The 15,382-nt window shown below is 38.8% G+C and overlaps 1 protein-coding gene across 4 annotated transcripts in view; it reads right to left on the reverse strand.

Annotated features, from left to right (window-relative positions):
- Positions 1-15,382, reverse strand: part of SYDE2 (synapse defective Rho GTPase homolog 2) — a 45,322-nt gene that overhangs the window by 13,668 nt on the left and 16,272 nt on the right. For 3 of the 4 annotated variants that reach the window (XM_036349281.1, XM_036349283.1, XM_036349284.1), the window contains exons 3-5: positions 9,782-10,884; positions 4,673-4,799; positions 252-433 (exon numbers count right to left, since the gene is read on the reverse strand). In XM_036349281.1, coding sequence (XP_036205174.1) covers positions 252-433; positions 4,673-4,799; positions 9,782-10,884 — 1,412 coding nt within the window. The remainder of the gene's footprint in view (positions 1-251; positions 434-4,672; positions 4,800-9,781; positions 10,885-15,382) is intronic. The other variant, XM_036349282.1, reaches the window with a different exon arrangement.

A 15,382-nucleotide genomic window follows, 5' to 3' on the forward strand; every position in this document is an offset into this window, starting at 1 on the left:
GCCACAGATAATAGTGTGGTTAGGGTGGGGGGAATGCAGGCTAGAAGGGGTCAGTGGGGGGAAAGGGGACATCTGCAATACTTTCAACAATAAAGATAAAATAAAAAAAAGAAGCCATTAGTAAAGGAAGAGCTAAAACTCATGAGTGCCACAAACGTTGAAATAGCTAAAAAAGTATTTGCAGCTCTGGAGCTAAGTATATATAATTCATTAGCTGGCTTTCAGGAAAAATGTACACTAGTTATGCTTACCTTCTCAACATCAGGCAGGCAATCCAACAGGTCCACAGTGTACTTAGAGTCACTTGGATCATTCTCACAACTGTTTGATGACATTTTCAGGGGATTTTTAGCCATTGCATCTAATACAGCCTCATAAAGCTGCTTTGTTATCAGCGGAGAAGGAAGTTCTCTTAAATAATCCTTAAGAACACCTTCAGAAAACAAACCAGAGACAAGTGGCAATTGGTCTTCAAAGTGAAATAAAAACTGTGGTGATTTTTTTTAATTCAAGTATTATACAGCCAACTTTTAATGTTCTGAAAATAATAAAAGCAATAATTTTTAAGAGTACTATAACAAAACAGTAGCATTTTTATTCTTATTAATTGCTTCATTAACTGACATTTTGTTTTGAAAGCATGCTAAAAATGCACATATAATTTCCAATTAGCATACATATTAGGTTTGTTGCTCATAAAATAAGTCATTTGATACATATACCCTATTGATTCTGCCCCCTCATAAAAAGCTACTTTAAGTGCATGTAAAAGTTAAGAAAGCAAGACATTAATATTAATCCTAAATTATTCCAATTATATGAATTTTGAATTTCTAGACTTTTAATTGATAGTGAAAGAGTACCAATGACCCAAAGCCCTTGCAAATAACTGAACTATACAGGACATATGTCTTAAACATAAGTACTGGATGGTTGGATTAACCCTAACGCTACACTGTGGAAGAAGAAAACCATTCCTAAAACCGAACAAATGAAGCCAAAAGCCAAGAACAAAAAGCATCAGACTTGTCACAATAATAGGAAAGAGGTTGATTTCAAAGGCATCACAGTGGTTATGAACTAAGAGATATCACCTGAAGAAGTGGAAACAGGAAAGGGTAATGAATGGTTGTTACATACCAGCAAGCGAGGTAAGATACTAGCTAAAGACTGGAATGTGATCACAAGGAAATATAGAAGACATTGCTGACACCAAAAACCCAAATATAATAGACGATATTGATTCAGAACATTCTCTGAGCTTAGAATCTAGTTTGAAAGCTGAGGTGGAACTTCAACATGGTCATATAGAAAGCTTCCCATCTGATAATCTTTTAAATTTTGATAGTAATATGGTTCATTAGTTTCTTATGCATCCTTCCAGTGTTTGCAAAAATATAAACAATATATTAACCATATGTGTTTATGAAAGTATAAGATATATTACTATACTCCTCTTTATTAAATCAAATATAGCATATATGGCCTGTTCTGTTATTTGCTTTTTTTATTTACCATCATATGCTTGAAATCTTTTCAGTACACAGAGAACTTCCTCAAACATTTTACAGTCACATCTGTAACAAACACTGAGAACAGTGTTTCTCAAACTTGGCTGCATAATGAAATGGGTGATATGAGTGATATGGGTGACACGAGATTAGAGGAGAGTGAGAAAACATTATTCCAATAGATCATGGATGTCCCATTATCAGTTGCTACAGATGGATACTTGGGTTGTTTCTATAATCTTTTGTTATTCTAAAACATGCTACAATGAATAACCTTGCACATCAATACTTTGTATATGTAGGATAAATTCCCAAAACAGGACTGCCAAGTAAAATGCGCATTTGTAATTTTGAGGGGAAAGAAGGAATAAGGCCATTTCCTAGGTTCGGGGTTTTGGCATCTAGGTGAATAGTAGTGCCATTACTTGAAACAGGGGGAAAAGGAGGAAAACCATGTTTTAAGGGGTAGAAAAGAGTTTTATTTTGAACATATTAAGCTTAAGGTATCTATGAAACATTGAAAGCTGCTGGATATAAAAATCTGAGCCCAGCCAGAGTGGCTCAGTTGTTGAGCGTCGATGTATGTACCAGGAGGTCACTGTTCTATTCTGGTTGGGGCACATGCCTGGGCTGTGAGCTCAAACCCCAGGAGGGCATGCAGGAGGCAGCTGATCAATGATTCTCTCTCATCATTGATGTTTCTATCTGTCTCTCCCTCTCTCCCTTCCTCTCTAAAATTTTTTTTAATCTGAGGCTCAGGAAAGAGATGGCTGGAGACATGGATCTGAGAATGATCAACTAAAGATGGTAAGTGGAAGCTTGAGAATGACAGACTATCTAGGGAGGCATGCTGAGTGATATGAGAAGGCCTAGTGATGTGAGAAGGCCCTGAAGAAGGCTCTTAATGGGTTGTCAGAAAGAGGATCTCCCAAAGGTGACTAAGGAATAATGGCTAAAGAAGTATGAGTGGTAAGAAGAGGTGGAGAGGGGGTGAGGGGGCAAATATGCTGCCGAGGAAGTCAAGCAGAGACTTTCTTTTTCAAGAAAGCCTACAGCATCCATTGATACCCAACAATCGTTAGGTTACACAAGAACTTTTAAATACTATGGAGAACAGTGTTTCTCAAACTTGGCTGCACAATGAAATAATCTGAGAAACTTTAAAACAATGGACTCCAGAGCCCCCTGTCAGTCCTACTAAATCAGAATCCCCAAGGGTCAGGGCTCATGTCCCTGTGTTTTTCACAAATTCCTATTGTGGTTCTAAGGCAGCAGAGTTTTATAAATAGGGATAAGAAACGATGAGATAATTTAAGACACAAGCCAAAACAGGTACACCCAAGAAGTAAATCAGCAACCTTGGTAAGCATAGTTTCAGGAGCCTAAAGGACAGAAGTCAAGCTGCAGTTGGTTAGGAAGTAAATGGACGTTAAGGAAATGGAGAAAGAGGGGGAAAGATGGGCAACCTGCTCCAGAAATCTGTCTTTGAGAGAAGGTGATGACCACAGACGCGCAGAAAGAGCAGGGGTGAAGGAGGATCAAAGTAGGAATTATTTTAAAGATGGGAGAGATTTCAACATTTAAATGCTAATGTAAAGACGATATTAAAATGGTTTTTAAGGTTTAGGAGAGAAAAATATAATCAACTGAGCAAAGTCCCAAAAATAAAGGAAGAAGAGACTCCTGAGAACACGTGAGAGAATTAAAATCAGTCCAAAATGTGAGGAAGATCATTTCTATCCTGTTACAGAAAGGATAGTGGGAAAGTGAAAAGGGATGTATGCCAAAGAAGGCAGGTGGCAGGCTGAACCACAAGAAGTAGAGGAAGTTCCCATCTGATGGCTTCTATTTTCTCTGGGAAGTTAGGGACAAGGCCATCACTAAGAGTGACATGGGTGACACGAGTGAGAAGACATTAAATAGATACCCTGGAAAATGGGGGAGAGGGAGGGAGGGAGGGAAGGAGTGGAGGTAAGGAGGGAGAGAGATAGAATAAGAAAACATAATTATTAGCTATTTTATTTTCATTTTAACTTCTTTTGTCTATTGTGTTCCCTTCCATCCTTCCTCTACTCCCCCAGCTCCCAGCACTAGAATGTAGCCTCCATGAGAACAGGAATCTTCTGTCATTTGACCCCTGCGTTCCCAGCACATTAAACACTCTCTGGTGCATGATCAACTCTCAATTAACCAAATCAACGGCCTCAGTTTCTTTCTTAAGAAACAAGAAAAAGAGGAGCATATTAAGCTCAAAGTAAGCAGAAGAAAAATATAAAGATCAGAGTAGAAACTAATGAAATAGATAATAGAAACCAATAACGAAAATCAACAAAACCAAAGGTTGGTTCTTTGAAAAGATAGACAAAAAAGACAAACCTTCAACTACTGTGACTAAGAAAAAAAGAGAGAGAAGACTCAACTAAAATAGGGAATGAAAGGGGGAACATCATTACCAACCTCACAGAAACAAAAAGAATTTGAAGGTAATACTATAAACAGCTGTATACCAACAAATTAGATAACTCAGATGAAAATAGGACTCATTGAGAGATATAAACTAGAAAGTTATTCAAGAAATCGAAAATCTGAATAGGCTTATAACAAGAGATTGAATAATTTTAAAACTTCCCACAAAATAAAGCAAACCAAGATAGTTTTACTGATGAATACTACCAAATATTGAAAGAAGAATTAATACCAATTCTTCACAAATTCTTCCCAAAAATAGAAAGGAATACACTTCCCAACTCACTCTACAAGGCTACTATGAACCCTGATACCAATATCAGACAAAGACAGCACAAAAAAATCTACAGACCAAAATTTAGGAATATAGACACAAAACTCAACAAAATACTAACACATAAAATCCAGCAAGATATTTAAAAAAAATAAAAAAGATACATCATGACCAAATGGGATTATCTCAGGAATACAAGGTTGGTTTAACATCTGAAAACCAATTAATGTAATATACCATCGCAATAAAATAAAGGACAAAAAAAACACAAAAAACATGGTCATTTCAATAGACTCAGAAAGGTCACTGAACAAAATCCAACATCCTTTCATGATAAACTTGGGCTAAAAATTAGCATTTCAATTCTCTTTCCTGCAGATGTAGTCTTTCCAAAATGTGTACATAAAATAAAATCTATTACCTGTTATTACATTTATATCTGGGTACTGGTTTTCACACAGAACAACAGCTTTGCTATCTCTCTCAAAAGCCTCCCGAAGTTCTTTCTTGACTGCTGCCGAACCACATAATCGGTACAGGCCTACTACCTAGAAATAAAATTATGGCCATATTGTGGTAAGATTGATAAAAAGAAATTGTAATTGTACAGTATGTATAAATCCCATGAGCTTGGCCATCAAATATGTTCTGATGGCATGTAATTAAAAATACCTCAAGCACAGCTTTTGAATTTCACCATAGACCATGTTAACTCATTTAATAAGAACAATCTACTCTTTCATTTAAATTCAAACAATATATTATGATTTCTGCAGTGCTGGATATCTTAAGCAAAGATACAACCCATTCCCTTTCAGTTTTATATGTTCAACCAATATCTCCATGCTGAGATCATGCCCCTGGCATCCTTTTGGCTCTGGACTGAAATAACACAGCACAGTGGTTAAACAGGGTTTTGGATTCATAAAGCCTCACTCTACCGATCCTTCCTTGATGAATTTGGGCAAGTGATTTAATCCCTTTAAAACTCAGTTGATTTACCCACTTAAAAGTGTATAGTTGAGCCTTAAGGCCAGAACTGCCATCTTCCAGTAATTTGCCAAAATGACGAACACAGAGGGAAGGAGGAGAGGCACCTGCTATATGTTCTCTAGGCCTTTTAGAAAACATGGAGTTGTTCCTTTGGCAAGAAAGGTGATATTGTGGACATCAAGGGAATGGGCACTGTTCAAAAAGGAGTGCCCCAAAAATGTTACCTTGGCAAAATTGGAAGGGTCTACTCTACAATGTCACCCAGCATGCAGTGGGCATTGGCTGTAAACAAGCAAGTCAAGGGCAAGATTCTTGCCAAGAGGATTAATGCTCATTCTGAGCATATTAAGCACTCTGAGAACTGAGATCACTTCCTGAAACGTGTGAAGGAAAATGATCAGAAAAAGAAGGAAGACAAAGAGAAAGGTACTGGGGTTCAACTGAAGCATTAGCCTACTCCACCCAGAGCAGCACACTTTGTGAGAACCAACAGAAAGGAGACTGAGCTGCTGGAACCCATTCCCTATAAATTCATGGCACGATAAGTGTAATAAAAAGACCTCTGTACTGATTAGAATGTTTCTCTTTTAAAAAAAAAAGTATATAGTTGAAATAAGGTTACAACATACTATTTGTATAAAATTATCTTTTCAGGAAAAAAAAAAAGGATTCTCAGGAAGAAATAAAAGCAAACCTAGGATTTGTTTAAATTAATTGATTATAGAGTGAGGGAGGAAATGCAATTAAAATAATATATTAAAGGTAAAATAAAACCTCCAGTTCAAAATGTAAATAAGATGCACAGAAACCTCCCATCCTCCCCTCAACTTACATTAAAAGGGTCTGTTTTTTAAACACTGTTAGCTCAGACAGGTTCTAAAATATTATAGCTGAAGAAGTTCACTATAAATTCACTGAGAAAAAATGAACATGGTATCTGTAAAGAAAAAGCATGCCTGATTAAGCAATCAAAGTTTTTTAAAAGAATAAACCTTCAAGAACATGAAGGGGAAATAAATGGTTGGTGCCTAGACTTCCACAGCAAAGACTACTTAGCAAGTTCAATCACCTTGAAGAAATTATGGATAAAGAAATTATTTCAAGACGGAAATAAAGTAAAAACAAACAATGGAGACCCCCAAGAATTTGAACTAGAAATCACTTTAAAATGTTATAGTCAATATATTTAATGATTTATTAAATATAATCAATTTAAATAAATATTTTTTACAATAATAAAAATTAAAAATGTTATAAATAATCTAGAGGAAGGAGTACACAAATGAAATTTCTAGGTTTACTTATGACACTAACCTCTTGTGAGTAATTAAATAACTGATAGAATATGCTATAGAAGGTGGGTCTCAATATAGGAAAGTATCAATAATGGATACAGAGAAATGTTATCCAAAATATTTGAGATGACAAGCTGGCAAGTATTAACTGAAAGATAATAAGGAACCTACAACTATTTCTAAGAGAAGGTAATGCAAGATGCGGTTATATTCAAAAGGATCAACCTACTGTGGGGAACCAAGTAATGTACTGGGAAGAAAATCCAAATTTCCTACTTTATCCACATTCATAGTGCATTCACATTGAGAATAGTATGTGCTATGCTGGTCATTACTGCAAGAGAGATGTGGTAGAACTGTAGATGGTCCAAAAAATGAAAGTAAAATATTAAACAGAATCAAAGGAAATGCCATCACATTAGAAGAAACTAGCGTGAGTGGAGCCCTCCCCGTGTGAGCACAATCCAGTGCCACAAATCCCACAAGGATGTATCCCCTTGGACTTGAGAAAGAGATAAATCTAGAACAAATTAAAGAAAGTAATAACACTTCAATAGTAAGGGATAAATTCATGGAACATGCTATCCCAAAATTCTAAAATGAAATTATAAACATATTTTTAAATGTGAATAAAGGGAAAAAATCTAATAGAGATATTTCAAGGGAAGGATATTTTAGAATATATCCCTAACTTCAGAGGCTGACTTCTTGAATCAAAGACCTGAAGTACATGCTTGATGCCTCTATCAGCGATAGAACCTGTACTAGGTGCACCGAGAGTGTGATGTCTATAGTAATTTTTCCCATTGGAAGCAAGAGATGGGTGACAGTAGCCTTCAGAGCATTTGGAAAATGCCATAGACTATTTTTGCATGACTATCAAAACCTGATTTTCATAGTAAATAAAACAACAACAGCAGCAAAAGAAAACCACAAGAAAAATTACTGGCTAAAATGGTAAACAAAATTTAAACAGTATGCTAGTCTGTAAAATACAGACAGAACAAACCTCTCTGGAGAGCGGGGAGTGGGGAGAAGCAAAAGACACACACACACACACACACACACACACACACACACACACACAGATTTAAAAAGTACAATTCCAAATGTGTAACTATGAAATTTACTTTTCAGCTCACAGAAAATTCTTTTTTTAAAATAAATCTTTCTAAAATTTAAGTATAGAAATAAAAGGCATTGCTAAAAATGCTTTCTTGGCATTTAAAATAAGCTTTAACAGTCTTATATACCTGCTCTTTATAAAATATTTCAGAGAATGGACTATAAAAGTACAGTGCTATTTGAGTTACTACTTATTTTACTACTCAATTGTAAAAGTTTCTGTTTAATAATTACCTTTAAAATGTGACTAATCTCTCTGGAAGAAGAAAAAGAAGAAGAAAGAAGAAAGAAGAAGAAGAAGAAAAAGAAGAAGAAGAAGAGAAGAAGAAAGAAGAAGAAGAAGAAGAAAGGAAGAAGAAAGAAAGAAGAAAGGGGGAGGGGGAGGAGAAGGAGAAGGAGGAGGAAGGGGAGGAGGAGGAGGGGGAGGAGGAGGAGAAGGGGGAGTAGGAGGAGGGGGAGGAAAAGGAAGGAAGAAGGAAGAAGGAGGAAAGGAGGAGAAGGAGAAAGAAGGAGGAAGAAGGAGGAAGAAGGAGGAAGAAGGAGGAGGAGAAGGAGAAGAAGGAGAAGAAGAAGAAGGAGGAGGAGAAGGAGAAGAAGAAGAAAGAAGAAAGAAGAAGGGGGGGGAGGAGGAGGAGGAGAGGAGAGGAAGGGGGAAGAAGGAGGAGGAGGAGGGGAGGAAGTAAGAAAAAAAGAAGAAGGAAGAGAAGAAGAAGAAGGAGGAGGGAGGAGGAGGAGGGAGGAGGAGGAAGGAGGAGGAGGAGGAGGAGGAAGAGGAGGAGGAAGAAGGAGAAAGAAGAAGAAGGAAGAAGGAAGAAGGAAGAAGGAAGAAGGAAGAAGGAAGAAGGAAGAAGAAGAAGAAGAAATGGAGAGAAACAGAGAACCTTAAGAAAAAAAGTAACTGGACCAAAAGTTGGATTAGAAACTAAAGGCTTCACTCCCATCTAGAAAAAGTTTCATATAACTAAGAAGAGGTTTCAAAAGTTCAGATGTCCTACCTTCAACTTCAGGAAGCTACCACATCTATTTTTGTAGATATAAGCGCTTAAGACCCACAGAGATTAAATGACTTGCCCAACATCACACAGCTATTAATGAAGAAAAAAACAGAATCCAAGTTCCCTGCATTTTATTACAAAACTCCACTAACTTATGCTGTTTCCATATCTTCTATAAGATGGTAGATTATTTTAAATTCCTTTTTATGTATAAAGAAACCTATATCAGATTTTGTGATATTTACCCTTGATATTTTTAATCAATATTATAAATTTTGATAGCACCAAAGCAGAAATACCTCATAGCATAATGATCTTTAGGCTTAATTTGTGTTACAAAAATAAGTATAAATAATTACTTATAAACCAGAACAATATCCTCAGTGATATGCTGTTTCTCATTGTCACAGTCCATATGTATTAATGAAAATAAAGAAAAATAAGTTCTACTAACTGGTTAACATTTACATATCTTGTTACAAATAATACCAGGCTTTTTGTTTGTTTTAATGGGCTGCTTTAACAACTTCTTATTTAAAAGGAATAGAGAAAGAGATGTGTTTTTATTAGTGGGACATCTCTTCATCCTCCATGTTTTCCTGAAGATAAGAAACAGATAAGCTTGCGCTTTGGAAAGATGCATTCTTTTCAAAGAATGGGACTAAGGGAGAGTAGGGAATAGGAGTAGGGAGTTAATTTTAGGAGTGAAGCAAGGTGATTAGATTTACTGTTGGAACTCTCTACCTTAGGAATCAAACCATGGACACACATTACTTAAATTAATTATTTGCCTATGTTATCAGCTCTGGCTTATCCTAGAAATGATACTGTAACACAATCTTGATCTTTGGTATAAGGCCCATCAGCTTTGCATTACAACATAAATTGTAGAACCACCTAACATGCTCTCAATTATTGCCAACACAGGTTAAGGTATGAATTATACCACAACCAGTAATATAATAAAGAATAGAAAAGAAAAATGTTTGAATTAGATTATTTTTACCTGTAATTCCTCCCCCCAAGAATTACTATTAATAAATTTAATTAATTAACCGCTTAGTTCATTAAGGTAGATAGATAAGTAGATAGACAGAGGGTAGAGAAACAGTGAAGTAATACCTGGCAGCCTCTCTTTACAATTTCCATAATACATTTCTGTATCAGGAGTGGCACCATCAATCCTGTATTTTCTTTCTCTACAACTTTCCGAATATCAACACCAAACATGACTGGCTCCCGATTTATATCTAGGCCATGAAGAGAATTCTCCCACTGTTCCAAAAGCGTCACTTTTACATAAATAAGACCTCTAGGCTCAAGTTTGACAGCCAACTGATGTGTCTTTGTCACTCTGAATAAGGTGGGGAGAACAACAGTTCCATGACAGCACACTCGATTTTTTCTTGGAGTGGGTTCCCAACTAAATACTACTAACTTCAAATGCTGAGCATTTTCAATTTCTATGTTGAAAGTGTGATCCATGTCTAAAAATGTCGTCCGACACGTGAGCAAAGCCGTCCTTGCTTTGTTTACTGAGTCTACCTGAATTGCGCAAAAGACATCTTTTGAATCTATCCGAGGTGGCTTTAAATCCTCAGCACCATAGAAATGCACACTCATGAGCCCAGATATGTACTGTGAACACTTAGGTTGATCAGAAAAGCTGTAATGTCTAAAAGCATCAATGTCAATTTCATTCTTGCTACAGCTATTTGGAATGATTTCTTTTCCCTTTCCAAATCTGTTTTCAGATCCATGTTTGCTAGATTTAGTTATAAGTTCAGGTGAATCTCCATCACTGAGATAACCACCTCTGCAGGAATACTTAGAACTCATAGAGGGTTTCTTCCGGTAGCTGTGCTGAGAAGACACACTGGTATCGAGGTGGTACCGACTTATAACATTCCTCTTAGCAGCTGTGGTTGTGTTCCCAGAAGGCAGAATAACAGTGTGATGAATTTCTTGATAGTCGCATTTAGACAAGGAAGGGGTGTTATCTGGACTGTTTATGTAATTCAAGTTTCCTTTAACACTCAGTTTTCGGCTAAGTTCTGGCAACCTTTTCATTTTCATGGAAAGTTTCCTCACAGTGCGTGGAGATTTTATTTTATCTGGGAAAGACCAATTAATCGAACTGCCTTTTTTCCCAAGGCTAGGGCTTGGAGAAGATGGTTCTGTAACTCCCAATTCAGTCTTATTTGTAGCAGCTAGGATACCAGGACCTGTTTAAAAAAAAAAAAAAAAGGTATTATAAAGTGATATGTTTTGATTCCTACTTTACAAACCACCAACTTAACAAGCTCTCACATGCACAGAAATTCTTCTCTTGTCTCATCTCAATAGGGAGATTTAGTTATAAGTTAGGTGAATCTTCATTACCATGTTCAAGTAGAACAGCAACAACCTCCAAAATGGCTTACAGTGGAAAGAAGCACCTCCCTCCCTTTCCATCCACTTTTCTATTCTGAAAATTTGGAGGAATGGTAATATAGGTTCCTTTTAGATCTTTCTACTGTAATATATTTTAGTATGTTATTTTATAGCTATAAAGAGTGAATATCAGAGGAAACTAGGAAAGCTTTGTATTTGAGTATATTAAAAACATGTATTAACATATCTCCTATCTTAATATTTCTTTAGAATGTTTCCTCTATATTTATAATCCTCTAAAAAATAAATTTTGGCCCAGCGATTCCACTTCTGGGAATATAGCCTAAGAAATCCAAAACACCGATTTGAAAAAATATATGTGCCGCTATATTTATTGCAGTGTTATTTACAATTAGAGGCCCGATGCATGAAATTCATGCACTGGGGGTTGGGGGTCCCTCAGCCCCACCTGCACCCTCTCGCAGTCCAGGACCCCCTGGGGGATGTCCGCGGAGGGGTCCTTAGCGCTGCCGCTGAGGCAGGAGAAGCTCCCACCACGGCCGCTGTGCTCGCCAGCTGTGAGCCCAGCTTCTGGCTGAGCGGTGCTCTCCCTGTGGGAATACACTGACCACCAGGGGGCAGCTCCTGTGTTGAGCATCTGCCCCCTGGTGGTCAGTGCACGTCATAGCAACCGGTCATTCCACTGGTCGATTTGCATATTAGCCTTCTATTATAAGATAGCCAAGATTTGAAAGCAGCCCAAGTGCCCATCAGTAGATGAGTGGATAAAAAAGCTGTGGTACATTTACACATTGGAATATTACTTGGCCATAAAAAAAAAAGGAAATCTTACTTTTTTGGAACAACATGGATGGACCTTGAGAGTATTATGCTAAGTGAGACAAGCTAGTCAGAGAAAGACTCGGAGATATACTAGTAGAAAACAGATTAACAGCGATAAGAGGGGAGGAGTTTGGGAGGCACTGGGTGGAAAGGAGAAGGGATTAAGCAATAAAACCATCAAAAAACCTCACAGACATAGGCAACTGTATGGTGATTACCAGAGAGAAAGGGAGATGAGGGAGGCATAAGAAGATAAAGGGGTGATAAATGGTGATGGAAGGAGACTTGACTTTGGTTGGTGAACACACAATACAACATATAGATGATGTATTATAAATTGTGCACATAACCTATATAATTGTACTAACCAATATCACCCCTATAAATGCAATAATTGTTTTAAATATATATAAACATATATATGGTAATAAATATACAAAATATATTGGGGAGCGAGAGAGTTATTCCTCTGTTTTTGTTTTAGGAAATCAATTTATAATAAAAATAATCTCCTCTTAAAAAAGTAAATTTTATCACCTAGCTAGTTCTAAAAGAAGTTAAAAATCAAACAAGTTTATAATTCTGACAACTAAGAGGCCCTCCTTGCTCTAAAATTCTAGTAGAACATACCAGCAAATATTATATAGAACTAGAGGCCTGTTGCATGAAGAGATTCGTGCAATAGGCCTTCCCTTCCCTTGGCTGCTGGCACCAGTTTTCCTCTGGCACCTGGGACCCAGGCCTTCGCTCTGGCTGGGCTCTGGCCAGAGCCCCCCTTCCCCCTCCCCCCAGCCATCAGGCTTCGCTGCTCCGCTGATCCCGGGGGGCGTGAGGCCTCGCTGCTCAGCGGCTTTGGGTATGTTTGGCTTCGCCCCACCACTTGGAGCCTATGTATGCAAATTAACTGCCATCTTTGTTGGCGGTTAATTTGCATATCGCCCTGATTAGCTGATGGGAAGCTTAGCGAAGGTATGGTCAATTACCCTTTTGTCTTTTATTAGATAGGATGTTTCCTCTATATTTATAATCCTCTAAAAAACAAATTTTGGCCCAGCGATTCCGTTTCTGGGAATATATCCTAAGAAACCCAAAACACTGACTTGAAAGAATATATGCAATCTAGTCAATCAAGATTAATGGAATACTGAATACCAAATCTAACTGAATAATTTTCAAAACTGTAAAAACATTTTCTTCCTTGTATTACTTCTATACAATAATTCCCCAGAACTTCAAAAGCTGAATCAGGGACTTTCCATGCAGTTTCAACATATTAAACAGACAACACAGAGATATAAACAAGTTTTCTTATTTTTTCAGTTTTCATAAAGAGCAAAGCATTGAAATGTTTTTAATTTTTTTCCACACAGAAATAGCTTTACTTTTTTCTGAATGTCAAAATTATCCAGGTTTATAATTAAAACGTTTTTAGAAGATACAAAAAAGAACCAGTAAATAACAGCCCAAACTTCATTACCATCAAGTGATTAACCATTGTAAACATTGCGCTCAAAATTATATTAAAAGTAGTTTAATATGACATTATTAAATATTAAAAATAATACTAGACATTTATTGAGTTACACAAAATATGAAAAATTAATATACTTAGTATGCACAGACCCTCATTCAATTCTCATTATAACCCTGTAAGTTGGAATACCACTAGTACTTCAGTCTCCACATAAGGAACCTCATGCACAGAGCTGTCTAATTTGTCTAAGACAACACAGGTAGTAGGTGGCAGAACCAGAATTCAAAACTAGCCACAGGCCTTCAGAGCCTACGTTCTTCAATACTACACTTTCAGCCTCCCCATCCTTGTAAACATTTCTCTCTGCATATATACAGCCTCCCCCATCCTTTTAAACACTTTTCTACCCATACATGGGGCAAAAGTTGGTTTACAGTTGTGAGTGGTACGAAACAGTTTATTTTTGTATTATTATTTATTAACTAGTAGCCCTGCACACAAATTCGTACACCAGTAGGTCGCTGCCGCCCTCCTGTAGCTCCCCCCACCATCCCCCTCATAGCTTGTTGCCCTACCCTCTCCTGTAGCTCTCCACCTCCCACCTGCTTGCTGCCCGGCCCCGTCCTATAGCTCTTTGCCACCCACTTGTAGCCAGTAGGTCGCTGCCGCCCTCCTGTAGCTCTCCACCCACTGCCCTACCCTCTTGTAGCTTCCCCTACCCCCTTATCCCTTACCCCTCCCCCATAGTTTGCTGCCCTCGCCCCTCCTATAGCTCTCTGCAGCCCGCTTGTACCTCGCTGGCTCACCCTCCTGCTGATCCGTGATCTGGTCATGACGCTCGCTTGGTCATTACACCTCAGGGAGTAATGGCTAATTAGCATATTCCTCTCTTATTATATAGAATTACTAGAGGCCCGGTGCACGACATTCATGCACTGCTGGGGCGGGGGGGGGGGGTCCCTCAGCCCAGCCTGTGCCCTCTCGCAGTCCGGGACCCCTCGGGGGATGTCCAACTGCCAGCTTAGGTCAGCAGCTGAGCAGCACTCTCACTGTGGGAACACACTGACCACCGGGGGGGCAGCTCCTGTGTTGAGCGTCTGCCCCCTGGTGGTCAGTGCGCATTATAACGACCAGTCAACTGGTCATTCAGTCGCTTAGGCTTTTATATATGTAGACTAGAGGCCTGGTGCACGAAATTTGTGCACTTGTGGGGGCCCGCTCCCCAACCCTCCAATATTTATGTATTTTTGTATATGTGTGTATGTATGCATTGTTCGTTTTTTTGTTAATCCTCACCTGAGGATATTTTTCATTGATTTTTAGAGTAGAAGGGAAGGCGAGAGACAGAGAAAGAAAGATGAATGTGAGAAAGACACATCAATTGGTTGTCTCCTGCACCCTGACCAGATCAGGCCAAAACAGCGCTGCCAACAGGGCTGACTGCTGGTGGCCCACTGGGGCTCAGGCATGGAGTGTATGGCAATTTTCTGTTTCTGCTTCCACATCTGGCAGAGGTCCCGCTTGTAGGAGCTGCTGATGAACCACTTTCTGTCTTGTTCTTCTGGTCCCACTGAGCTTGCTGCTGGCCCCTGGTCAGGTTCTGGGCCTTGTCCCCCATCAGGTCCAAGACAGAACCAGCCACCTGCTGCTCAAAGGCGCCCCTGTCCCCAACAACACTTAGGCCCTATTCACTGTAGAAATCCTTTAGCCGATAGGGGACAAATTCTGGTCCAGCAACCCAGCCTCCTCCTTCCACCTCTTGGCTCCCCACTCAGGTCCTGGCTGCTGCCATTTCTGGCCCACAACCTCTGTGGAGACATCCTCCATGCTCTCTCCCGCTGCCTCCTCCTCCTCCTCTTCCTCTTTCCCAGGCTACTCCGCCTGCCACGCCGGGAAGCTCAGGGCTGGGCCAGCTAGGCCCTACTGCCGCTCTTGCCGGCCCTGCTGGAAGCTGGTGATGGCCTTGCAGTCCTTCTGCCACTTGGCCCGCATCACCTGGCTGCTCAGGTCCTGGCTGGAGGCGTTGATCTCAA

The sequence above is a fragment of the Myotis myotis genome, unplaced genomic scaffold (genome assembly GCF_014108235.1).
Source record: "Myotis myotis isolate mMyoMyo1 unplaced genomic scaffold, mMyoMyo1.p scaffold_m19_p_2, whole genome shotgun sequence".
In the NCBI taxonomy this organism is placed as follows: domain Eukaryota; kingdom Metazoa; phylum Chordata; class Mammalia; order Chiroptera; family Vespertilionidae; genus Myotis; species Myotis myotis.